This window comes from Phoca vitulina, unplaced genomic scaffold (assembly GCF_004348235.1).
Source record: "Phoca vitulina isolate PV1807 unplaced genomic scaffold, GSC_HSeal_1.0 scaffold58, whole genome shotgun sequence".
NCBI lineage: Eukaryota > Metazoa > Chordata > Mammalia > Carnivora > Phocidae > Phoca > Phoca vitulina.
Genome location: NW_022589761.1, coordinates 7,239,306 through 7,267,304, shown reverse-complemented (window position 1 = coordinate 7,267,304; position 27,999 = coordinate 7,239,306). Strand labels below are relative to the sequence as shown.

Below are 27,999 nucleotides of genomic sequence, written 5' to 3'. Positions count from 1 at the left end.
AGCAGTTTTTTAATTTTTAATATTCACAAGTATGAATTTTCTAAAAATAATGAAAGAATGAATATAGATAGAGTTCTTCAGAATGGTTTTTCTTTTCCTGTATAAATTCTCTCAGATGAAGTGGTAAAGCACAAGTAAGGCATTTGTACTTTAGTTACATTTGTAGTGACACTCCCTAATAAGAGTTTTCTTATGTGTCCTTCCTTAACCACATAATTCTAACATAAATTTCCAAATCACAGAGCTACTCACCACTATGATTTTTTTTATGTTGCTGAATCTCTGAACCCCTCCCAAAAGCCTTTCCACATTCCTTACATTCATAAAGTTTCTCACCACTATGAATTTTCTGATGTTGAGTAAGGCTTGAGCCAGTACCAAAATTCTTCCCACATTCCTTACATTCATAGGGTTTTTCACCAGTGTGTATTCTCTGGTGCCGGTTAAGAGCTGAACCACTACTGAAGGACTTTCCACATTCTTTACATTCATACGGTTTTTCACCAGTGTGAATTAGCTGGTGTTGGATAAGTTTTGAGCCACTACCAAAGGCCTTGCCACATTCTTTACATTCGTAAGGTTTCTCACCAGTATGAATTCTCTGATGTTGAGTAAGGTCTGAACAACTACTAAAGGCCTTCCCACATTCCTTACACTCATAGGGTTTCTCACCAGTGTGCATTCTTTGATGCTGAATAAGTTTTGAACCACTTCTAAAGGCCTTCTCACAATCCTTACACTCATAGGGTTTCTCACCAGTGTGAATTCTCTGATGTTGAGTGAGATCTGAGCCACTATTAAAAGCCTTCCCACATTCCTTACATACATAAGGTTTCTCACCAGTGTGAATTCTTTGATGTCGAGTAAGGGCTGATCCAAAACTAAAAGCCTTCCCACATTCATTACATATATATGGTTTTTCACCAGTATGAATTCTCTGATGCCGAGTAAGGGCCGAACCACTACTAAAAGCCATTCCACATGCTTTACATTCATAAGGTTTCTCACCAGTATGAATCCTTCGATGTTGAGTAAGGTTTGAACCACTGCCAAAGGCCTTCCCACAATCCTTACATTCATAAGGTTTCTCACCTGTATGAATTCTGTGATGCCGAGTAAGGGCTGATTCAAAACTAAAGGACTTCCCACATTCCTTACACTCATAAGGCTTTTCACCACTGTGAATTATCTGATGTCGAATAAGGCCTGATCCAAAACTAAAGGCTTTCCCGCATTCTTTACATTCATATGGTTTCTCACCAGTATGAATTCTCTGATGATGAGTAAGGTTTGAGCCACTACCAAAGGCCTTTCCACATTCACTACATTCATAAGGCTTCTCACCAGTATGAATTCTTTGATGGTAAGCAAGGTTTGCACCACTACCAAAGGCCTTGCCACATTCTTTACATTCATAAGGTTTCTCACCAGTATGAATTCGCTGATGTCGAATAAGGACCGATACAAAACTAAAATCCTTCCCACATTCCTTACATTCAAGGAGTTTCTCATCAGTATGTATTCTCTGATGCTGGGTATTGAAAGTGGGCATGTCTTCAGAAGTAAATATCATTTGACTGAAATGTCCTTCCTGAGATTCCTGTTTTCTCCCAAACTGGCTTTTACATTCCCAATCACCTCTGAAACTTGAACACTCAATGCTGTTTTTTATAAGTCTTTCCATTATCTCTCATCAGGATGATTCTATTCCATAAATATCCTTTTTCAGAAATAATTTCTTGGTCTCAACCTTGATTCACAGTCTGAAAGAAAATATAAAAGCAAACATTCACTTTTTTTGTGTTCTGGGAGAAAAAAAACTTTAATAGAAATGAAAAGACTTAACTGAAACTAATTTTCATAAAAAGTGAGTAGCTTATACCGTTCTCAAATATGATTGGGCAATTTGATCAATTGAAAAGCAAAGTAAAAAGAAGTCACACTGGAAGGTGAAGGAGATATTTAGGAAAACAGATTAGTCAGTTGTTCCTAAATAGTGATTTAAATAAAAATCCCCTTCAAACACAGGGAGCTTGATAAATATAAAGACATCTAGGCTCTACCCCAATTTTGTTATAGAATAAATCTAGTGTCATATACATTTTAAAATGAGGGTAATTACCATTTAACTCATTTCTTAGGGTTGTTTGGAGCATTAAGAAACTACAACTAGAAGGAAAAATCTAGGATAAATAATCAAGTAACAAACATAAATTGCATATAATCTGAAGGAAATAGAAGAGACTGTTACTCCAGATATAGCAGTATCCTGATGAAAGATTAATGTGATGAATGAGCACTGCAGAAGGAAGAATCTATGGTGGTTAGAATGTGGCTTATTTATGCCATTTCATAAAATCCACATTTGCCTAGGAAGTCTATGAGGCTAAGCTTGGGAGAACAAAAAAGGGGACTCAGCAAAAGCTACTGTAATTGAGAATCTAGTTTTAAAGTCTGAGAGAAGGAAAGAGCAGATAGAGGTAATGTGATACTATTGGCAGACTGCAAGGATGCAAACAGATAAGTATTCTGAACCCCAGCTCCAATGATTATTGAATGATTCTGAAATCACACAAAATATATTTATGTAGTTGTATAAAGTAACTGCCACAGTGTTTAGTAGCTATTATTTTGGAAGACCTTTGGAAGATCAGAAAAAAGACTAGGAAAAAGAATGGATTTAAAAATATCAATTAAGTCCTTGAGCAAATACATCAAACCCCAAAGGTGAAAACATCTGAGCTCCATTCTCCTCTTATAACACTTACACAGCAAGATTGTTTGGGGTAGGCCTAAATATGTCCTGAAATTGTTCTTTCCATCTCCACTGTCAACAGATGATCCAGGCCAAGATTGTCTTTTATTTGGGCACAAAAGCAGCATTTTATTTAGCTGACTGCCCTTCCAGTTTTACACCCTTAGCAGCCAGAGTGATATTCAGCCTGGCACTGTTCTGTTAAAAATGCTTCAGTGATTCCCCATTGTCCTTAGGATAAGATCTGTATTCCTTAACTTGGTCTTAACAATTCCTCAGTAATCTGCCTCCTGCCTGCCTCTTCAACCTGATACCTCTCTCCCCTCAACAATAAGTTATAGCTACACTGGTCTTCTCAGTTTTTTAAATGCACTAAACTGTAATACTTCCCCCCCACACACATACACAAAATGATTTCATCTACCCTACATATTAGTCCATACTCTTGGCCTTACCAGTTCCTAGACATTGTTCAGGTCTCTGCTACGTGGCATATCCTAATAAAGATCTTTTCTGAATACTCAATCTTAATTATGCACATCCCACCATTACCTCTCAAAGCACTTTTCCCCCTTTTTTTCCTTCCATTCTTTGTATTTTGTTCTGGTAAGGGTTGATTACACATTTGTCTCCTACAATTGCAAACTTCATATTTGAATGTTTGCTTAATGTTTGTCTGCTACAGTAGAGCCAGCCTTCAGGAAGGAAGGATAACCAAGGTCTATTACTTTAATCGACTTGAATTCTGGCACATGCAAAAAGATCAAGATACATTTAATGAATGCCTAATATAATAAATTAGTTTCAAAAATCATTATCCTTAAAAATAAACATGTAAAAACAAGATTTCTCTAGAAAGAGAATACTTTCTCTCAAAGAGGACAAGTGGATCACATGCAGTTTTTCCTGTCCTTTTAAAAGCTTCACTAAAACCAATGAAATGGATTTTTAAAAAAGGACCAAATGCTCAGGCAAAGAGAATTAAGGAGGAGATAGAAGCAACAAAACTTCTGAAGTTCGAAAAATAAATGATGACTAACTTAACAAACCAAAGAATGATGAAACCTAACTCAAAAAGTAAAGAAAACCCAGAGGAGGAGGATTTATGCTGCAGAACCCCCAGAAAGGCTTAAAAAATGGGGGCACTATGTACTTACGGAAATTTACCAGTTGGCATACAAAAAGTTAAGTCAGGTTCATAATGTCTGCTCTAAACTACAGAGAGGCAAATACCATCACATATTTAAGGAAAACCTATATGTAAAAAAAGATTAAATAAACAAACCCCAAAGAACGTAGAAGAGAAACTACATAAGAAAACAAGAAAAATTTCAGAAACCACTATTAATATCCTAAGAGGGACGTGAGAAGTTATTTTACATGGTAGAAAAATAGGATGACATAAAAGGAATGAGATAAAGAAAGAATCTTAGGAAATGAAAATATAAAGTGGGAATAAAAACAAATAATTACAAAGATTAAAAGATAAATGAAAAATCTCTTTAGAAAGTACAAGAAGATATGGAATTGGAAAACGAATGAAAATTGGAAGGTCATGCAAGGCAGCTCAATATCTAATGGAAAGAGAACATTTTTAAAAGTGTGCTAAGCATCTGCCAAGTGTCAGGCAGGGTGCTAGAAGGAATCAAGAAATCTGAAAATTATCATTTTGAAAACACCAATCTAATCTAATCTAAACACTAATTCAGGCAAGGATTCTCAGTAAATCCTAAAACCAGAAAGTGAATGGTTGTTGAGAAAACGGATACTCACTGGTCTCATAGTATCACTCCACAGGCTATTTACTAATTGTAAAGGGAAAAATATACCTTTATACTGGGAAGATTTAGTATTCACCACCTTTAACCTTAAGTTAAAAAAACTGGGCATCACCAATAGTGCAACAACCTGTGTCTCCCAATGTAATGCAATAAAAGGTACACCATCCTACATCCTATGCTTGCCAAATACTTAAGCTGAATCTAAGCCTCCGATTTCCATGAGAAAGCCATCAGACAAATGGAGGTTGTTAAGACAATCTATAAGACAACTGTCCTGAATTGTCTAAAACATTCAGTGTCATATTAAACAAACAAACAAACAAAAAATGAAAGCCTGTTCTAGATTAAAAGAGACTAAAGAGACGCAACATCTAAAACAATACATGAATCTTGATTGGATCCTAGATCAAACAAACAAGTGACCAAGTAAATGAACAAAAAACATTACACCAGCTAAAGAAAACTTTTTTGGGAACCACTGGAAATACTTGAACATGAAATGTTTGAGGTGATATTAATGAGTTAATGTAAATTTTCAGATTTGCTATGTCATTGTTATTGTCTGGAAAAATGTCCTTATACCTAGGAAATGCATGCCAAAAGTATTAAGGGTAAAATGTCCACAGTCCCCAGCTTATTATACAAGATGTATAATACAACTTATTATACAAGATGATTCTGGGGGGTGGGGAATATGTGTGTGCGTGTGTGTTTAGAAAGAGCAAATGTGGCAAAATGTTAACAATTGGCAATTTTAGGTGATGACTAAATAGGGTATATAGGGTACACTGGAATATTCTTTCAATTTTGCTGTATATTAGATAATTTTCAAAGAAAACAGAAATTACAGATTGTTTTAGAAAGTAGTATTTAAGAAATTTTCCAGACTTGAAGGACATGAATCTCCACATTCAATGGACTCACTTGATACCTAGAATAAAGAATAAAAATGATTCACACCAACATAGATGTTACATTGGGTTCCAGGACACGAGGAACAAAGAAAAGACCATAAAAGGTTCCAAAGATTAAAAATAGGGCATAAATAAAAATGCAGGAATGAAAATGGCTTTGGAGTTCTCAATATTCTAAGCCAGAAGTCATAACTACAAAATTCTAAAGAAAAGTAATTTCACGTAGAATTCCTATCCTGCAAAAGAACCAATGTACTGGGTGAAAAAGCCCTTTTCAGATATACTAGAACTCACAAGTTTAACACATTCATCCATTCTTATATGCCACCTATATCAAAAACCAATTTTTATAAAAGACTTTGAGAGAGAGAGTGTGTGTGTGCACTAGTGGAGGGGTAGTGGGAGGGACAGAGGGAGAGGGAGAAGCAGACTCCCCATTGAGCCAGGAGCTTAACACAGGGCTCAATCCTAGGACCCTGGAATCATGACCTGAGCTGAAGGTAGACGCTTAACCGAGTCACCCAGGCACCCCAAAACCGATTTTGACAATTGAAGTTTTCTTGGAGTCAGTCAAAAAACAAGAAGACATGAAATCCAAGAAATAAAAACTCAACACAGTAGATGAACACAGAATTCAAAAAGGCAAAATTTAAAATAATAGTTGGCAGAAAAGAACAAAGGATTGTAGGAGGGCTGTCTAAACTCAGGAACCTGACAGATTTACCAAAAATTTATTTTCTGAAAGACTTTGAGTATAAATTAGAGATAGTTATATGGACAACCAGGAATCACCCTCCCTTAAAAAACAGGCAATATTAATTACTTAGAAAATAAAGTTGTAGAACAAAGTACACATGACTCATACCTCAGTTATGAATAAATCCATGATAAAGGGTAAAGAAATAAGCCTTATAATGGGAGAAGATATTTATAAAATAGTTATCAAAAACCTAGTATCCAAAATATAAAGATCTTTTTCAAATCATTAATAAGAAGCTAAATGATCCAAGAGAAAAGGAACCACTAAATAAATAAGAAGATATCTGTTATATAATAAAGAATTTGTGTGGTCTTTGTCCCAGGTTTCTAGATCATAGTTTCTAAAACCCTTGGAATTTCCCAAGTGATAGAAGTGTCTTTGTTATTGGCTCACACCTGAGTTTGTGCTAATGATGTAACTCATGGTGTGCCTGTGTAGGGAGCTTGAGCACTGGAGGTGGTCAACCCAACCTCTGGAAGAGGGGAGTGAAACTGGAGATTGAGTTCAATCATGCAGCCAATGATTAATCATTCATGCCACATAATGGAACCCCAATAAAAAGTCTGGACACTGAAGCTCTGTAGAACTTTCTGGCTGATGAACACACTGATGAACCAGAAAGGTAATGTACTCTAATTCCACAAGGAAATTCTACAGAAACTGTATTTGGGTTCCTTCCCAACTTTGCTTACGTATCTCTTCATCTACTCCTGATTTATATCCTTATTATTTATAATAAAACTTTAATTTTGAGTATAGTGCTTTCCTGAATTCTAAGAGTTATTCTAGTAAACTTATTAAACTTGGTGGGAGGGGGAAGTCTTTCTTTTTCTTCCCAACCAGATTTGTAGCCAGCTGGTCTAAAGAAGGGAGAGTAAACAGTTAAAACCTGTGGAGTCTGACACTAACTCAGGGTGGTTAGTGACAGAATTCAACTGAAGTAACCACTTGGGGTTAAAACAGAATAATATCCTACATGCATGGACTGGAAAACTTAGTAGTGTTAAAAGATGGCAAAACTCAAAGCAATCTGCAGATTCACCGCAACCTCTATCAAAATTTCAATGGCGTTTTTGGAGAAATGAAAAGATGATCCTCAAATTCACATGGAATGGGCCCTGAATAGCCAAACAATATTGCAAAAGAAAAACAAAGTATGAAGATTACCTCCTGATTTCAAAACTTACTAACAAAAAGTTATAGTAATCAAAATATTGTGATACTGACACAACTAGCATAGATATATAAACCAATGGGATAGAACTGAGAACCTAGAAATAAACCTAAATGCCTATGACCAATTGATTTTCAACAGGATGACAAGTCCATTCAAGGGGGAAAGAAACATTTCTTTAACAAATGGTGCTAGGACAACTGGATAAACATATGCAAAAGAATGAAGTCAAACCCTCAATCTCACTTCATATAAAAAATTAACTCATGAAACTGGACCCACTTTCTTAACCTATACACAAAAATAAACTCAACATGGATTAAGGACCTAAATGTGAGACCAGAAACCATAAAAATCCTAGAAGAGAGAACAAGCATAATTTCTCCAACATCAGCCACAGCAACATTTTTCATGATGCTTATCTCCTGAGGCAAGGAAAATAAAAGCAAAAATAAACTACATCAAAATAACAGCAAAGTAAACAATCAAGAGAACTAAAAGACAACCTACTGAATGGAAGAAGATATGTTCAAATGACATAACCAATAAAGGGCTAGTATCCAAAATATATAAAGGACTTACACAACTCAACACCCCAAAACAAAATAATCCAATTAAAAATTGGGCAGAACCCATGAACAGACATTTCTCTAAAGAAGACTTATAGATGGCCAACAGACACATGAAAAGATGCTCAACATCACTCATCATCAGGGAAATGCAAGTGAAAACCACAATGAGATATCATCTCACACCTGTCAGAATAGCTAGAATCAGTAAAAAAGAAACAACAAGTGTTAGCGAGGATGTGGAGAAAAAGGAACCTTCGGGCACTGTTGGTGGGAACGCAAACTGTGCAGACACTGTGGGAAACAGTATGAAGATGCCTCAAAAAAATTAAAAGTAGAATGACCCTATGATTCAGTAATTTCGCTACTGGGTATTTAACCAAAGAATATGAAAACACTAATTCAAAAAGATCTATCACCTCACACTAGTCAGAATGTCTAAAATTAACAAGTCAGGAAAGGACAGATGTTGGCAAGGACGCAGAGAAAGGGGAACCCTCGTACACTGTTGGTGGGAATGCAAGCTGGTGCAGCCACTCCAGAAAACAGTATGGAGGTTCCTCAAGAAGTTGAAAATAGGGGTGCCTGGGTGGCTCAGTTGTTAAGCGTCTGCCTTCGGCTCAGGTCATGATCCCAGGGTCCTGGGATCAAGCCCCGCATCGGGCTCCCTGCTCCGCGGGAAGTCTGCTTCTCCCTCTCCCACTCCCCTGCTTGTGTTCCTGCTCTCACTATCTCTCTCTGTCAAATAAATAAAATCTTTAAAAAAAAAAAAAAGTTGAAAATAGAGCTACCCTATGACCCAGCAATTGCACTACTGGGTATTTACCCCAAAGATACAAATGTAATGATCCGGAGGGGCACCTGTACCCCAATGTTTATAGCAGCAATGTCCACAATAGCCCAGATGTCCATCAACAAGATGAATGGATAAAGAAGATGTGATATACACACACTATGGAATACTACTCAGCCATGAAAAAAATTGAAATCTTGCCATTTGCAATGACGTGGATAGAACTTGAGGGTATTATGCTAAATGAAATAAGTCAATCAGAGAAAGACAATTATCATATGACCTCACTTGTATGTGGAATTTAAGAAACAAAACAGAGGATCATAGGGGAAGAGAGGAAAAAATAAAACAAGACAAAATCAGAGAGGGAGACAAACCAAAGAGACTCTTATTCATAGGAAACAAACAGGGGTGCTGGAGGGGACAGGGTGGGGGGTGAGGTAACTGGGTGATGGACATTAAGGAGGGCACATGATGTAATGAGCACTGGGTATTACATAAGACTGATACATAATCACTGACCTCTACCTCTGAAACCAATGATACATTATATGTTAACTAATTGAATTTAAATTAAAAAAAATAAAAAAGAAAAGGAAAAATAAGATCTATGCACTCCTATGTTTACTGCAGCATTATTTACAATAGCCAAATTATAGAAGCAACCCAAATGTCCATCAATAGATGAATGGACAGGGGTGCCTGGGTGGCTCAGTCGTTAAGCGTCTGCCTTTGGCTCAGGTCATGATCCCAGGGTCCTGGGATCGAGTCCCGCATCAGGCTCCCTGCTCGGTGGGGAGTCTGCTTCTCCCTCTCCCTCTGCCTCTGCTTGTGTGCTCTCTCTCTCCTTCTCTGTCAAATAAATAAATAAAATCTTTAAAAAAAAATAGATGAATGGATAAAGATGTGATATATATATATATATATATGGAATATTACTCAGCCATAAAAAAGAATAAAATCTTGCCATTTGCAACAACATGGATGGATCTAGAGAGTATAATGCTAGGTGAAATAAGTCAGTCAAAAACAAATACCATATGATTTCACTCATATGTGGAATTTAAGAAACAAAACAAAGAAAGAAAAAAAGACAAACAAAAAAAGACTCAAATATACAGAACAAACTGGTGATTATCGGGGGAGAGGTCAGTAGGGGGATGGATGAAATATCTGAAAGGGATTAACAGTATACTTATTGTGATGAGCACTGAGTAATGTATAGAATTGTTGAATCACTATATTGTACACCTGAAACTAATATAACACTGTATGTTAATTGTACTAGAATTTTAAAAAATGTAAAGCCCTCTTTCATAAAAATTGGCTTAACATTAAAAAAATTAAGCCAAAATGGATCAATAGCCTAAATATAAGAGCTAACCCATAAAACTTTTTTTTAAGATTTTATTTATTTATTTGAGAGAGAGAGACAGAGAGTGCGAGAGAAAGAGAGAGCACAAGCAGGGTGGAGGGGCAGAGGGAGAGGGAGAAGCAAGCTCCCCGATGAGCAGGAAGCCCAACACGGGGCTCGCTCCCAGGACCCCGGGATCATGACCTGAGCTGAAGGCAGACACTTAACCAACTGAGCCACCAAGGCGCCCCTATATCAAACTCTTTTAAGAAAACACAGGGATTTATAAATCTTTATGACCTTGGATTTGGCAATATATTCTTAGTAATTATACTATTACAAGTACTTGGTAAGTATTTCTTGTACTTTTCAAAGTACAAATAATAAAAAAATACATTTTAATTCATCAAAGTTAAAGGTTTTGTGCTTCAAACAGCTAAGGGTGTTTTATGGGGTGAAGAAAATTTTGAAACTAGAGAGATCTGATGTATGCACAACATTGTGAAGACAGGTTAAATACCATGGAATTTACACTAACTACAACTGAATTGTATACTTTAAAATGGTTAACTATTATGTGAATTCACCTAAACAAGAAAAACCTTTGAAAAAAAGAAGCCAAAAGAAAACTGGAATGAAAAGATGCTGTTTCATTACTAATTAAGATATTGTAAATTAAAACCATAATGACAGATCACTATAAATACATCGGATAAAAAGTGTAAGGATTCCAAATCTTGGCAAAGATGTGAAGCAGTAGGTAAACATACATTGTTAGAAACAGAATCTCAGAACCACTCTGAAACAGTTTGGTATTATTTAGGTTAATATACATATTCCTATGATTCAGCAATTACACTCCTAGGAAAAACATACACTAGAATGTTGATAGCAGCAACAGTTTCTATTAAGAGCAAATAGATGAAAACCCCAATATCCACAAAAAATATATATTGGATAAAGTAAAGTACGATATAGTCATACAGCTATTGAAATGAAATAGCATGCAGCAGTGAAAATAACATTATTGCATGACATAATTCCTTATTATATATTTATATATTTCCCATCGGTTCTGATTCCTTGGAGAATCCAACTAACCCCCCCATCAAAGTATATATACACAAATTATATATCCACATATATATGTGTGTGTGTGTTGTTTAAGTAAGAATCATTGTACGTGTACAGCACTATTTAGCGAGACTAATCTCGCTTTTCTTAGTACAACTGAAAAGAAGAGTTTGAGACAATTCAAGAAAACTGCCTTTCCCTAAGTGAGAATAAACTTCCATTTTGTCCATGATATATATGTTAGCTAATTTTATTTTTTTATCTTTCCTGGAGATTTAGATCCAAACTATCTTGGTTAAGATCATTGGCTCTGAAGTCTGACAAACCCAGCTTTCAATCCAGGTCCTAAAATCTAGGTCCCAACACTTACATCCTTGGGTAAATTATTTGCCCCACTAAAACTCAGTTTCCTCCTCTATAGAATATTGGCAAAAAAATTATCAGTTTCTAAGGTGCTACATATAGTACCTTGCACATAATAAAGCTCAAGAAATGGCATTTTCATTTATCAATTATCCCTATCTTATTATGCTATACAGTTATTTTGTGTAAGTCCACAAAATCAAATAAAGTGTTATGTTGGACATTTCATCCAGTGAATTGTCAGATAACCTATTACTTTTTTGCTCCTGATTCTCTATTATAATTGTATCAGAATTTCATTTTAAATCTTATTGTTTTAAGATATCACAACTTTATAAAATGATTTAACATAAACATAAGTGGCAATATATGACAAGCATACCAATATTGGGGAAGGGAGTACGACATTCTTCTTTTATGTTCAAAATCTATATATGATTTGAGAAACAGAGACACAAATTCCTCCTGAGGTAAGTCATCTTTCTTGGATGTCTCTAAACTCCTCTTTCTGACTGCACCAATAAGAGCCAAAAGAGGTTATTCTCTATAAATGGTGCTGTATCTCTAGAGTTAAAAATACATTGCCTGAAGTTGTAATGGGTCATTACTGTTGGCTTCTGTCCCAGAGACCTAGATCTATGTAACTTTTTAAAAAACTTTATTTATTTAAGCAATCTCTACACTCAACAACTCAAACTCACAGCCCCAAGATCAAGAGTCTCATGCTCTTCTGACTGAGCAGCCAGGTGCTCCTAGATCTATAGAACTCAGAAAAATCAGTTGGTGTTCATTGGTTCAGCTAGTAAGGCTCTCAAATGTCTTATCCTTCCCAAAGGTCCCATCTGATTATACAATAATCAGTGAACAGAGATTGATCTAGTTTTAAATTAGCATCATATTATGATGTATTTGATCTTTTTTTTTTTGCTTTTCAGAGAAAAGCACAGCCAACTTAACCCAGTCTATTTGTATAATATACTTTAAAGAATTATCCTTTATTTTTTTTTAAAAAAAGGCAAGATGAGTATTTAGAAAATTATTAGAGCTTACTACACTTTCCTTTGTCTTTTTGCAAGAAGTAGTCATGTTATATATAAAGGACACCCTCCTGGGCATATTTCATGGTCTCCTGGACATAGCACTGTGTTGTTGAAGGTACACTGATGGGCAATAAAGACAGTGCTCCATATGTCACATTTATCTTCTCATCTCTTGGAGACCTGGGGGGAATACACTCTACTAAATTCAAACCTAGAATATATTTTATACATGCCTGAATGTACAAAACTTTTAACTTCAAATAAAAAAAAAGAGAGTACATTCCCCAATTTATCTGCTAAAACTAGTATAGCCATGATGCCAAATAAGAAAATGACTATAAACATAACATAATAAAATTAAAAAAAAATAATAATAATAAAAAGAAAATGACTATAAAAGAGAATAATTTCAGGCTGATTTAACTTACGAATATAGATATAAATATTGAAAACAAAATTCTAGCAAACAATACAGTAAGTAATAAAAAAGAAAAGATTATAACTAAGTTTATTTTATTCAAGGAAGATTCCTTTAACATTAGAAAATATATTAACATAATTAACTTTGTTAAGAGATTAAAGAGAAAAAGCACAATTATCTCCAATAAACAGAGAATAATTTGATGAAATTCAACATCCAATTATTAAACAGAAAAAAAAGAACTTAAAAACCTGTGAGTAGAAGGAAATTTCCTTATACTGATGAATGGTACCTACAAAATACAGGAAAGAACATACTAAATGATGAAAAAGTTAAGTGCATGTCCTTAAAAGTTATAGCAAGTAAAATATATAAACCACTGGAAAGCAAGAAACAAAACTGATGTTTGCAGATCTTATGATTGCCTACAAGGAAAAAATGCAAAAGATTCTCTAACAGATTGTTATATTTAGTAAAAGATTTTGCAGAACTCTCAGAAATAAACCAGAAAACAAAGGTCAACTGCATCTCTACATACCAGCAACAAAGTTAGAAAAATACATTTTATTTAGGGGTGTCTGGCTGGCTCAGTCAGTAGGGCAGGCAACTCTTAATCTTGGGATCATGAGTTTGAGCCCCACATTGAGTACAGAGGTTACTTTAAAAAAATAAAATATAGGGGCGCCTGGATGTCTCAGTCGTTAAGCGTCTGCCTTCGGTTCAGGTCATGGTCCTAGGGTCCTGGGATCGAGCCCCGCATCAGGCTTCCTGCTTGGTGGGAAGCCTGCTTCTCCCTCTCCTACTCCCCCTGCTTGTGTTCCTGCTCTCACTATCTCTCTCTCTGTCAAATAAATAAATAAAAAATCTTTAATAAAATAAAATATGAAAATGAAAATACATTTTATTACAAATAGTACCAATGCAAAGTACTTAGAAATGTATAATATGTGAACAGAATTATAAAGTGGACTGAAATATTAAACAACACCTAAATACATGGAAATGTCATTTCTTATTAAAAGGAAGCATCAATTTTGTAAAGCTATCAATTCTCCTGAGTAATCTATACATTTACTGCAATTGTAACAAAAATCACAAGTTTTTCATGGATCTTGACAAGATGATTTTCTAACTTACATATAGAAGACTACGGGACACTCCTTAAAAATAAGCTGGAAGGACTCACTCTATCAGATGTCACAACTTACTAGGCGGGCGCTTAGGTGGCTCAGTTGGTTAAGCGACTGCCTTAGGCTCAGGTCATGATCCTGCAGTCCCAGGATCGAGTCCCGCATCGGGCTCCCTGCTCAGCAGCGAGTCTGCTTCTCCCTCTGACCCTCCCCCCTCTCATGTGCTCTCTCTCATTCTCTGTCTTTCAAATAAATAAATCTTTAAAAAAAAAAATTTTTTTAGGGCGCCTGGGTGGCTCAGTTGGTTAAGCGACTGCCTTCGGCTCAGGTCATGATCCTGGAGTCCCCGGATGGAGTCCAGCATCAGGCTCCCTGCTCAGCGGGGGGTCTGCTTCTCCCTCTGATCCTCTGACCCTTTTCCCTCTTGTGCTCTCTGTCTCTCATTCTCTCTCTCTCAAATAAATAAATAAAATCTTAAAAAAAAATTTTTTTTTTAAAAAAGACTTACTAGGAAACAATACTCACTGACTGTGGCATTGGCACAGAGAAAAAATTAGAGAACTATGGCACAGAAGACTGAGCCAGGAATACACTCACATAGATATGGAAACTTATGATCGGACAATCCTGGCACTGCAACTCTTCCAGATTAAAGAAGACTAAAAGAGAGATGATACTAAATTCAATGTGTGATCCTAGACTGTATCCTGGACAGTGCCTGGTAACAGAGGATGAGGGCACAGTGAGTACTACAAAAAAACATTATTAGGATCAGTGAAAAATCTTGAATATAGACTGTTAAGTAAGAGTACTGTAATTGTTTAAATTTCTTATTTTAATAAGTGTACTGTGGTCATGTAAGAGAATATTCTTGTTCTGAGAAAATAATACACTGACATGTTTAAAAGTAAAGAAGGAAATTTCCACAACTTATTTTTTTTTAAGATTTTATTTATTTATTTAACAGAGAGAGTGAGAGAACACAAGCAGGGGAAGCACCAGAGGGAGAGGAAGAAGCAGGCTCCCTGCTGAGCAGGGAGCCCAATGCAGGGCTCGATCCCAGGACCCTGGGATCATGACCTGAGCTGAAGGCAGACGCTTAACCGACAGCCACCCAGGCACCCCTCCACAACTTATTCTTAAATAGTTCAGGTAAAACGTGTGCATTGCGTATGTGTGTGTGGGCACATGCATATATAGAGAGAACTACAAGCACATACAGGAATTATCATGCAGATGGGGCAAAAGTAACTGTTGGTGAATCTGAGTAAAGAGTACACAAGAATATTATGTACTATTCTTGTAAGTTTACTGCAAGTTTGGATTAAATCAAAATTTAAAAGTAATCCAAAACAAGACATATTATGAAATAATTCTCAAGTTAAATATGAAACTAAATAGAAATATAAAATACCTAGAAATGAAGTGAAAAGGAGACCAATATATTTCTTAAAAATCTTGACACAAGAAAATTACAAAGAAAAAATTAATAACATTAAACTTCAAAAAATAAAATAAAACTAATCTGAATTCAATATTGTAACAAAATGGCAGGAAAGGATATAAAAACAGAATACAAAAGTTTTAAAATTTGTAAGTCACAAAACTCAAAACTTGCTTTTGAAAAGCATGAAGACTGCTGATAAAACATGAAAACTGATGTTTTATGTTTTCTCCCAAAACACCACTAAAATGACCAAACAATGATAGTTTCATAATATTAATTGCTGGCAAGAACGCAGGTATGACAGATATTGTTGCCTGCCTCCTTCAAACTCATCCCTCCCCTACCTACTTGCTACAGAATGGTTTTGGTTTTGGTTTTTTTTGATAGTTACAGTACTCAGCTCTAGAAAATGAATCATGATTTCCCTAAGTCAGTGGTTCCTAACTCTGACTGCAATTAGAATCAACTGGGTAGCTTTCAAAAAATTCTAGAGCTTGAACCCCACTTCAGACCAATTAAATCTCAATGTTTTTTCTTGTCACTTTGTACGAGCATTTAAGTCATTAATTCACAACTGTGCATACTAGAATCATCTGGTGCTCTTTTAAAAATGATAATGCTCAGGCCATATCCCAGATGAATTAAATCAGAATCGCTGTGGGCATGACCCAGACATCAGTAACCAAGGTTAAGAATCACTAGCATAAATTAAAAAAAAAAAATGCAAGTTCTTTTTTGCACCTCATGTAGCCATAAGTAAACTAACTAGAAGTGGAGAAACAGGTTCTGTCAGAGAGAGTTAGGCGTACTATGAAGTGAACAATCTATTGTGAAGTTTAACTTGTAAATATTAACTGAAGTTTAAAATATGTGTATTCTATTGTCCCCATAATTTCACTTTCAGTATATACCTTAGAGAAGGCCTATACATAAATGTTTATTGGAACAGTGATTGCCACAGTGATAACTATATGAAACTAAATGTTTAAAAACCAGAAAATGATTAAACATACCACAGTACTACAAAATATGGCCTTACATGAAGCAATTAAAGTGAGGTAGTTCTATACTTATGTGTACAATTCCTCACACAGAATGAAAAACCAAGTTTCAGAATAGTAAGAATAACTACCAAATGACTGACACTAAGTGAACGTTCTGAGTGAACGTTCTAAGAATCCTGTTCTAAGGATTTTACATGAACCAACTCAAACCTTGGACCAACCCTATAAGGTAGTTACTTTCCACATTTTGCAGCCTATACTTATTATTCTCTTTATATAGATATACTTTTATGTAGCAAAACAGTACCATATACATGTGTGCATATATTTAAATGCATAGAATAAAGGTAAAAAGGATAAATAATTAACTTAGAACAGGGGCTACCTTTGGGTACTTCAGGTAGATACCTGGGAATGGGGACTGTGGTCACATGGGATGTGAGCCCCTCCATGACATATAGATTATTTTTATAAGAAAAATACATAATTAGGATTTAACTAAAAATAAAATTAAAAAAGGAAAACACTAGCATTCAGGCTAAGGAGATACCTGTTTATAAAAGCAACAGTTTGGGGGCACCTGGGTGGCTCAGTTGTTGGGCGTCTGCCTTCAGCTCAGGTTATGATCCCAGGGTCCTGGGATTGAGCCCACATCGGGCTCCCTGCTCAGCGGGAAACCTGCTTCTCCCTCTCCCATTCCCCCTGCTTGTGTTTCCTCTCTCACTCTGTCTCTCTCTGTCAAATAAATAAATAAAACCTTTAAAAAAAAAAAAAGGCAATAGTTTGTAAGCAAACCATATTCAACAAAAGGGGCTTGATAAAATGCTAACATTATGAGACCATTACAACTCATGATAAAGATAAATACGTAAAAGCATGTCAGTTGTTCATAATGTATTTTGGCATGATAAAGATGGGTTACAGGTCAGTGGCCATAGTATGATCACATTAAAGAAAGAATTCTAAGCATTTGCTCTAACAATTTGACAGCAGTCTTTAATTGATAGGACTACAGATGGCCTTTGTCTTTTATTTCTGCTTCTCTGTATTTTCTAAATTTGTTGTAATAAAGAATTATTTTGTAATGAAAGAAACAGAGAATACAGCTATTTTCAGAAAAAAAGTGACATATTTGATCAGGTATTCAAAGATTTGTAAGAGGAAATGATCTTAACATGGCACAGGTACAAGCACAGAGACATAAATTTTTTAAATATTTACTAGATAATACAACCTACTTAAGTAATATAGCACCAAGTAGACAATGCAAAGTAATGGAAAAGGAAATAAGTTATTACTAGATAAAAGACACTGGAACAATACTGAGTAAATGAAAAAAATGATTTAGATCCCCAACACACAGCAAAACAAATTTAAAATGGGTTAAAAGTTATGTATATAAGAGAATTAATATGTATAATCCTGGGTCTCAATGATTTACAAAGCATTTGGGGAGCAAAATTTGCCTAAGATCCTTTGGATAATAAAGCTGGACACATCATGCTCCCTGATTTTAAAGTAAATTATTGTTTTGATATAGTAATCAAAACAGTATGGTATTGGCATAAAAAGAGACACACAGATCAGTGGAATAGAATACAGACTCAGAAATAAACCCACGGACAAACCCAGAAATAAACTATGGCCAATTAATTTCAACAAAGGAGCCAAAAATATACAAAAGGGAAAGGACAGCCTCTTTAATAAATGGTGTTGGAAAAACTAGACAGCCACATGCAAAAGAATGATTATTATCTTACACCATACAAAAATTAACTCAAAATGGACAAAAAGGCTTGAACATAAAACCTGAAACCATAAAACTCCTAGAAGAAAACAGAGGCTATTAGCTCCTTGACACTGGTCTTGGATATGATTTTTTAGATATACCTCCACAAGCAAAGGCAACAAAAGCAAAAATAAATGAGTGGACTATATCAAACTAAAAAGCTTCTGAATAGGACGCCTGGGTGGCTCAGTCGTTAAGCATCTGCCTTCGGCTCAGGTCATGATCCCAGGGTCCTGGGATTGAGCCCCATGTCTGGGCTTTCTGCTCAGCGGGAAGCCTGCTTCTCCCTCTCCCACTACCCCTGCTTGTGTTCCCTCTCTCACTGTGTCTTTCTCTGTCAAATAAATAAATAAATAAAATCTTTAAAAAAAAAAAACAAACCTTCTGAATAGCAAAGTAAATCATCAACAAAATAGAAAGGCAACCTACTGAAGGGGAGAAAATATTTGCAAATCATATACCTGATAAAGGAGTATATGATAATATCCAAAATATATAAAGAAGTAATACAACTCAATAGCAAATAAACATTCTGATTTAAAAAATGGGCAGAAGTTCTGAATAAACATGGACAAAGAAGACATACAGATGACCAACAGTACATGAAATGATGCTCAACATTACTAACCATCAGGGAAATGCAAATTAAAACTACAATGAGATATCATCTTACAACTGTTAGAGTGGCTATTATCAAAAAGATAAGAAATAATCTGTTGAGAAGGATATTGAGAAAAGGGAACCCTTTTGCCCTGCTGGTAGGAATGTAAATTGGTGTAGTCACTATGGAAAACAGTATGGAGGTTTCTCAAAAAATTAAAAATAGAATACCATATGATCCAGCAATTCCACTTCTGAGTATTTATCCAAAGAAAATGAAAACACGAACTCAGAAAGATATATGCACCCCCATGTTCACTGCAGCATTGTTTACAATAGCCAAGATACGGAAACAATCTCAGTGACCAACAATGGATGAATAAAGATTATCGGAATATTATTCAGTCATAAAAAAGAATGAAATCTTGGGGTGCCTGGGTGGCTCAGTTGGTTAAGCGACTGCCTTCGGCTCAGGTCATGATCCTGGAGTCCCTGGATCGAGTCCCGCATCGGGCTCCCTGCTCGGCAGGGAGTCTGCTTCTCCCTCTGACCCTCCCCCCTCTCATGTACTCACTCTCTCTCATTCTCTCTCTCTCAAATAAAAATAAATAAAATCTTTAAAAAAAAAAAAAAAAAAAGAATGAAATCTTGCCATCTGTGACAACATGGATGGACCTTGAGGTCATTATGCTAAGTGAAGTAAGTCATATAAAAGTAAATACCATATACTTTCACTTATAAGTGGAATTTAAACAAACAAATAAAAGCCAAGCTCGTAGACATAGAGAACAGATTGGTAGTTGCCAGAGACTGGGGGTGGGAGTGTGAAATGGGTAAAGGGGTTCAAAAGGTACAAACTTCCAGTTATAAAACAAATAAGTCATGAGTAGTAAATAATACTGCACTGCATATTTCAATGTTGCTAATAGACTAAATCTTAAAAAATCCTCATCACAAGAAAAACTGCATATGGTGATGGATATTAACTAGACTTACTGTGGGGTCATTTCAAAATATATACAAATATCAAATCATTATCTTGTACTTCTGAAACTAATATAATGTTACATGTCATTTGTACCTCAATTAAAAAAAAATCCTTTGGGAACCACCAAAAGGCCTTTAGTTAAGTGCTTTATACTGTAATTGATATAGAGGTCCCAAGAATGAGAAGTAAAGGAGAAAGGGAGCTAACATCTCTTGAACTTCTGATGTGTACCAAGTGTTCTACACATATCTTATTTCATTCTCAACATTAAGTGAGAATAAGAACCTCTCATTTACAGGTTCAACAGCTCACAGGTGGTGCAGCTGAGATCAGAAGCCACATCTGATACTAGAGCCCATGCTTTTTACACCATGTTACAGAGAGACTAGCATAGGTAAAATAATCTGAGAGATAATGTTTCTTTTTTTTTTTTTTTATTCTGAAGAAGCCTATATTTAAACTAAAGAGAATAGATGGCAAAGATGCAAAGGCAAAAACTATCTGACAAAGGACAGCGGAAGGTAGGGGGAAGAGGAAAGGACAATTAAAAAAGAAATATAATATGGAGAGAACAGTAAAAGGTACCATAAAAAGCAGAACTGATTGGACCAGAATGTTATTAAAATAAAAATTTTAGACAATAGATATCTACATCTGTACCTAAGGCTATACCTATTTTTTTTAATTTTTAACGATTTTATTTATTTATTTGAGAGAGAGAGTGAGAGCACAAGCTGGGGGAGAGGCAGAGGGAGAGAGAGAAGCAGGCTCCCTGCCTGATGCGGGGCTCAATCCCAGTACGCTGGGATCATGACCTGAGCTGAAGGCAGACGCTTAACCAACTGAGCCATCGAGGTGCCCCCTTTTTTTTAAATTTTAAGTAATTTCTACACCCAACGTGGGGCTTGAACTCACAACCCCAAGATAAAGAGTTGCACGCTCCACTGACTGAGCCAGTCAGGCACCCCCTACCTAATTTTTATATCCCTACTTCCAAAAATGTATTTGAGGAGGCTAAGAATTAAAGAAAAAAAAATTTCTAATCATACACAATGGTCATAGGTAACAGGTACTCAATATCATAAACACAGGCTAAAATTATTACTATGACTGATCATTATTTAAAGTGTTCAGATTCCTGGCAGTCAATGCAAAAGGGAAATACTATACAATGGATTATATGGTTCCTATTTGCATAGGACTATTTACAGGAGATAAGCAAGACCTTGTTGAGAAAACCTTAAGAAGACTAAAACAACTGAGAGTTTCATGTTATTAGAAGATTCACCAAATTTCTGTTGGGAAAATTGGACAGCCACATGCAGAAGAATGAAACTGGACCATTTCCTAACACCACACACAAAAATAGACTCCAAATGGTTGAAAGACCTCAATGTGAGACAGGAGTCCATCAAAATCCTAAAGGACAACACAGGCAGCAACCTCTTCGACCTCAGCCGCAGCAACTTCTTCCTAGAAACATCGCCAAAGGCAAGGGAAGCAAGGGCAAAAATGAACTACTGGGACTTCATCAAGATAAAAAGCTTTTGCAAAGCAAAGGAAACAGTCAACAAAACCAAAAGACAACTGACAGAATGGGAGAAGATATTTGCAAATGACATATGAGATAAAGGGCTAGTATCCAAAATCTATAAAGAACTCATCAAACTCAACACCAAAAGAACAAAGAATCCAATCAAGAAATGGGCAGAAGACATGAACAGACATTTTTCCAAAGAAGACATCCAAATGGCCAACAGACACATGAAAAAGTGTTCAATATCGCTCGGCATCAGGGAAATCCAAATCAAAACCTCAATGAGATACCACCTCACACCAGTCAGAATGGCTAAAATTAACAAGTCAGGAAATGACAGATGTTGGCGGGGATGCGGAGAAAGGGGAACCCTCCTACACTGTTGGTGGGAATGCAAGCTGGTGCAGCCACTCTGGAAAACAGTATGGAGGTTCCTCAAAAAGTTGAAAATAGAGCTACCATATGATCCAGCAATTGCACTACTGGGTATTTACCCCAAAGATACAAAAGTAGGGACCCGAAAGGCTACGTGCACCCCAATGTTTATAGCAGCAATGTCCACAATAGCCAAACTGTGGAAAGAGCCAAGATGTCCATCAACAGATGAATGGATAAAGAAGATGTGGTATATATATACAATGGAATATTATGCAGCCATCAAAAGGAATAAGATCTTGCCATTTGCAATGACGTGGATGGAACTGGAGGGTATTATGCTGAGCGAAATAAGTCAAACAGAGAAAGACATGTATCATATGACCTCACTGATATGAGGAATTCTTAATCTCAGGAAACAAACTGAGGGTTGCTGGAGTGGGGGGTGGGGTGGGAGGGATGGGGTGACTGGGTGATGGACACTGGGGAGGGTATGTGTTCTGGTAAGCGCTGTGAATTGTGCAAGACTGTTGAATCTCAGATCTGTACCTCTGAAACAAATAATGCAATATATGTTAAGAAAGAAAAAAAGAAGAAGAAGAATGTAGCAGGAGGGGAAGAATGAAGGGGGGGAAATCGGAGGGGGAGAAGAACCATGAGAGACGATGGACTCTGAAAAACAAACTGAGGGTTCTAGAGGGGAGGGGGTTGGGAGGATGGGTTAGCCTGGTGATGGGTATTGAGGAGGGCACGTTCTGCATGGAGCACTGGGTGTTATGCACAAACAATGAATCATGGAACACTATATCTAAAACTAATGATGTAATGTATGGGGATTAACATAACAATAAAAAAATTAAAAAAAAAAAAAGAAGATTCACCAAATTTCTACTCACACAATTATAGATACAATGCAATTCAATCTAAATCACAAAAGATGCTTGAGTGGAACCAAGCTATTTCAAAAAATTTATATGGAAATGCAGAGGAACACAAATAGCCAAGATACTCTTGAGGAACAAGAGGTAAGATGACTTGCTCCAAATATTATAAAGTCACAGTGAATAAAATATCATGATATTGCTGCAGGGAGAGAAAAATAGAGCAATGGAACAGAATATAATGTCCAGAAATAAACGTAGACATATATGATCACTTGATTTTTACTAAATGGCACTGCAGATCAGTGTAGAAAAGATGAACTTTACAATAAATGATACTGGAACAACTGGATATCCATATGGGGGATAAAATGAAATTACATCACTACCTACAGAAATCAATTCCAGGTAGTGTAAAGACCTACATGTTAAAGCCAAAGAGTAGAAAGCTTTTAGAAGAGAACATAAGAAATTTTCATTACCTCAAGGTAGCAGAAAATTTCTTAAACAAACACTAACCACTGAAAAAGATTTTGTAACATTTAAATCCCAAACCTCTATTCATCAAAAGGCAACAGAATGAAAAACCAAGCCAGAGCAGAAGAAAATATTTAGTCACTATTATACAGAAGATATATATATACATATACATATATATATATACACACACACATATCTGCTTTAATCAGAGAAAAACAACCCAATTAAAAATTGGAAAAACATTTCAACAAGCATTTTACAAAAGAGGACATCCGGTTGGGCAAGAATTTGTGTTCAGTTTCATTGATAATCAAGGAAATATCAATTAAATGTGTAATTAATAACATTAGACATCCACCAAATTGGCAAAAATTTAAAAGTACGATGATGCCAAGGGCTGGCATGGATGTGGAGCAAAAATCTTTATAAACTGCTGATACAAGTAAAAACTTGCACAGTATCTTTATTTTTTTTTTAAGACTTATTTATTTATTTATTTGAGAGAAAGAGAGAGAGCACACAGAAGGAGAGGGAGAAGAAGACTCCTCACTGAGCAGGGAGCCCGATGTGGGGCTCGATCCCAGGACCCTGGGATCATGACCTGAGCCAAAGGCAGACCGACTGAGCCACCCAGGCACCCCTTGCACAGTATCTTTAGAGAACAGTTTGACATTGTCTAGTAAAACTGAAGACATACAAACTCTATCCCTCAGCAATTTAAACACAATTTTAGCATATATGCTAAAGAAATGCAAGCACACATGTACCAAAATATGTGCAAAATATTCACAGTCACATCGCTTGTAACAGTCAAAAACTGGAAGCAAGTCATATATCCATGAAAAGTAGACTGGATAAGCAGTAAATTGTGATGCTATCATGCAAGATAATATATATTCAGCAATGGAAAAAAATGAACTGTAGTTACAGGAAACATGAATGAAGCTCATATTTTTTATGAAAAAAGACACAAAAGAATGTCTTTTCATACAAAGAAAACACATAAACTAAACCTATGATTTTGGAATTCATACACTAAAGTTCTAATGAAAGGCAAAGAAATGATCACAGTGGTCATCACCAGAGGAACACAATTGTTTGTGATTGTGGAAGGGTACAACAGAGGGTTCTTTAGAGATGGCTGTATTCTATTTCTTAGGTACTCCCTATTGTGAGTCTTTATAATTATGTATTAAATGGCACAAATGAGTAGGATATACCATTTCTGTATCTAATTTGAGAGAAAAAAAAAAAAAGCCACAGGCATTCAAATAAATATGAACTTCTAAAAATGTTTCAAATGCTAAATCATGTGGGAAAATACTTAAATATAATTTTATGTAAAAATGTAGGTTATAATGGTAAATGTTGAATGAATTCAATTTTTAAAAATCACATTTTATATACATACATAAAACAGACCAGGAAGAAAATACAAAAAAGTTAGCATTGGTTTTAGCTGGGAATTGAAATTTTCTTCAAAAGATGTACTTCTGAAATTATTTAAAATACTCATGTCTTACTTTTATAAATAGAAAGAAATAGTATTTTTTAAAAAAGACAGCATAAAGGAAAATTAAACCATTTGACAAATTAGTAAGAGAAAATCAGGTGCCTGTAAGGGCTTAGGGTTTGCAGCCAATCACATTTTCTCAAAGGGGAAATTCCAGGGATCAAATCACCTGATGGGCAAGAATTTTCAAGAGGAGAAAAGCAAGTCAAGTCCTGACAAAGAAAAGGGGATTTCAGGAAACAAGGGGAAACCACAAACTACCTTGCAGGAGCCTTGTGGATGTTCAACAGCCATTCTTTACTCCACTCTGGAAGCCTCTGTGCAAGCAAAGCAGAGCTGAGGAAGAAGAAACGAGTCAGGAAACATCAGGTTCTTCTGCGAGCCTAGGTCAACCAACCGCCCGCCACCTATAAATGTAGGTCTAGGTCATGCAAGACTAGGGCGTCCTGTTCAATACCGGCATCAAGACAAGAGCAGGGTCACTGCAGTTCTGGGCAGAATGTGTCCCCGAGCTCACAGAGGTCCCCCGGGAGCAGAGCGCTGGAGTCACAAAGGCAGACAAAGGCGTCCCACACTACAGTGCTATACGGACACACAGTCCCACAAACTCAACCACGGGGACACAGGCACCCCCAAACCTAAACACAACTGGCTGCACATGGTCACACAAGCATACACACCACGGGAACAGACACAGTCACAATCGCAAAGACACCCCACACACTCACATTCCCACTGCCACACTTCATGGGGACACAGTGACAACAACGAATTGACACGCACCCTACACCAATAATATTACAAATACATACACCATGGGTAAACACAATCACAGATCTCACAGTTAAGGCATCCCACACCCACAGTTCAACAAATGGTCATAAACACACACGCACCATGAAGACACCCAGTTTTACAATCGCGGTCAAAGAACACTACACTCGCAAAAACCCGGTCACACAATTAAACCTCATCACACATGAACAATCATAACAGCAAATCAAGCCCTCCTCCCCGCCCTCACAGTTCCGTACACAGGCTCACACTGACAGAGACACAGTCACATTTAGACACACACCCTCCTCACAATCTCCCCTGCTCAGCTGGCTCCCCTACACACCCCGCACAGGCCAGAGGTTCCAGACACGCCGGCCCCAACCCCGGGTTCCGGGCCACCTCACCTATGCCTCCTTCGGTAGGGTCAGCACCCCCTCTACTCTACTTGGAACAAGTCGAATGCGACAGCTCCCACAGCGCCCGGAGGCCGTTTGCCCCAAGCCGCCAGAAGATCCCGCCCACTCCTCGGGAGAGGGGCTAGTTCTCGCGGGAGGGATACTGAGCCTAGAGGCATCTGGGAGATGTAGTACAGACGTAACGACAGGTTGCTAAAACGCGGTCTCCTGGCTATCTCGACTCCCCGGTGGCAAAGAGCCTGGACTCACACAAAACTGTGTCTTCCCGCTGAGCAGCGCACCGGGGGCTTCCGCGAGTGTCAGCTGACTAGGATTCCGTCGACCAAACTGTAGTCAGGCTCCTCTGAGCTCTCTTCTTGACTGGGTCTCGTCCTTGACCTGCTGACCCTAGTTCAGCAAGAATCCCACTGCTTTTGCTATTTCACCAAGCTCCTCTTAGTAATTTTCTATCCACTGACTCCCTCACCCTGCCCCTTGGATATAAATCCCAGCTACTGTTATATATTGAGTCGAGTTCAGTCTCTCTTCTCCACTGCGACAATCTAATAAAATCTTCCTTACCTGTTGAACTTGCCTGGTGCAGTTTTTCATTGACAAAGCCTCCAGTGCGGCTCTCTCAGGCTTTGACGACTCACCCTGCAACATACTTGGCCCTACGGCCTCCTGGGAAATGCAGTCCTGGACTTCTCCAATAGCCAGATGGACCAGGCCAAGGTAAGCTGTGTCCCCTAGGCACTGAGGTGAGGCCTGGCTACACTTAAATGCCCTGGAGGGTGCTCGGAATTCTGCTTTGCCCTGGGAATACAAAAATGCTCTTGAGTCAGGCTGCTGCGGACCTTGTCAGAAGAACGAACCCATATGTGGACCTGAGCATCTGTGACCAAACCAGCCTGGGGAGTTTGAAAGGGAGGAATCTTCAAGCCCAGTCATGTATGTGAAAGTGGACAAAGAAGGTCCCGTCATGGGACAGTGGTGAGATTACATGTGGACTGGTTGAGGGGGGAGGGAGGATAGTTGAGTGAAAGAGAAACTGCATGCAGGTAAAATTGATGAGTGTGACAGAGTGGGATCAAGATTATGTGTGGCTTTGTGAGGCTGGAGGGTCACATCATGGGTGTGTGTGTGGTTCTGCAGCTAGTGGGGCAAGAGTGTCTGGATCCCTGCGGGTTTGTGTATGAGTATTTATGTGATCACCTGAATGTAGGTCATCTCAGCATGGGTGCCTGAGATGGTGGAGGAATCTGAATCCTGCAAACCTCATTTTCTCCTCAAGCCGATAATAAGGGTATGTCTTCCTGGAGCTCCGATTTTAAGAGGGAAAAGCTACATTTTAATTTATATAACAAATAACTTGTAGCATTTTTATATAAACGCTTAAGTTTCCAACCATTTGTTCTGGAATAGAATAACAAATCAGTATGACATATTAAACAGGGTATATTTTGCTATAGGGGTACCTGTTTTGTCTACAGTCTTACCCCCAGACATTTACTCTTTGTAGTAATTGGTAGGGCAAATTGGGGTCAATGGTAGGGTAAATGTTCGGAGATGTAATTGTTCAATTGAAGCAGAAGTATCAACCACAAAAGATGTTCAGAGGAAGCTGTAAGGGATGTGATGCTGGAGAACTAGAGCAACACAGTCATATTAGACATGGATAGCTCTCTGTATAATCCAATTTTTGAAAATAAAGTGCTGTCTCTTTTCCATTTCTGAAATATTTAGAAACTTTACATGGCATAATAGATTCAGCTTTGAGATAACAAGTTTCAGGTATTCTCAAACCCTCTGCCATATGATTGCATATGCTCAACCTTTAAGGTAAAAGGTTATTTACTTTGTTCCTCTTTATGTGTTAACTTCCTTAAAGGCCCAGGCTCGGTCTGATTTAGGGGATGGTGCTTGAATTAAAATTCAGTCTTATATCATTTTCCTATATATAGGCTATCACATCACCAAACTGGATAAAATCTTTAAGTTGGAACAAGAAGAGAGGCCATGGGTGGTGAAGAGAGGAAATGTAAAGTAGGTTCTCTCCAAGTGAGTGAGTGAGAACCAGGCAGA

General features: G+C 37.1%; 2 protein-coding genes across 2 annotated transcripts in view; both read right to left on the bottom strand.

Moving 5' to 3' along the window:
* Nucleotides 1-26,027, bottom strand: part of LOC116623261 (zinc finger protein 383-like) — a 62,691-nt gene extending 36,664 nt beyond the window's left edge. Inside the window, exons 1-2 of the mRNA XM_032390273.1 lie at nt 25,924-26,027; nt 25,004-25,078 (exon numbers count right to left, since the gene is read on the bottom strand). Of these exons, the coding sequence (XP_032246164.1) occupies nt 25,004-25,036 (33 nt within the window). The 5' untranslated portion in view covers nt 25,037-25,078; nt 25,924-26,027. The remainder of the gene's footprint in view (nt 1-25,003; nt 25,079-25,923) is intronic.
* On the bottom strand, nt 32-26,840 carry LOC116623271 (zinc finger protein 345). The gene is made up of 3 exons (XM_032390308.1): nt 26,497-26,840; nt 25,004-25,078; nt 32-1,763 (listed from the first exon to the last, which is right to left on the bottom strand). Exon 3 carries the CDS (start codon nt 1,682-1,684, stop codon nt 245-247), a length of 1,440 nt encoding a protein of 479 aa, XP_032246199.1. The 5' UTR covers nt 1,685-1,763; nt 25,004-25,078; nt 26,497-26,840; the 3' UTR covers nt 32-244.
* Between the last annotated feature and the right edge of the window lie 1,159 nt (nt 26,841-27,999).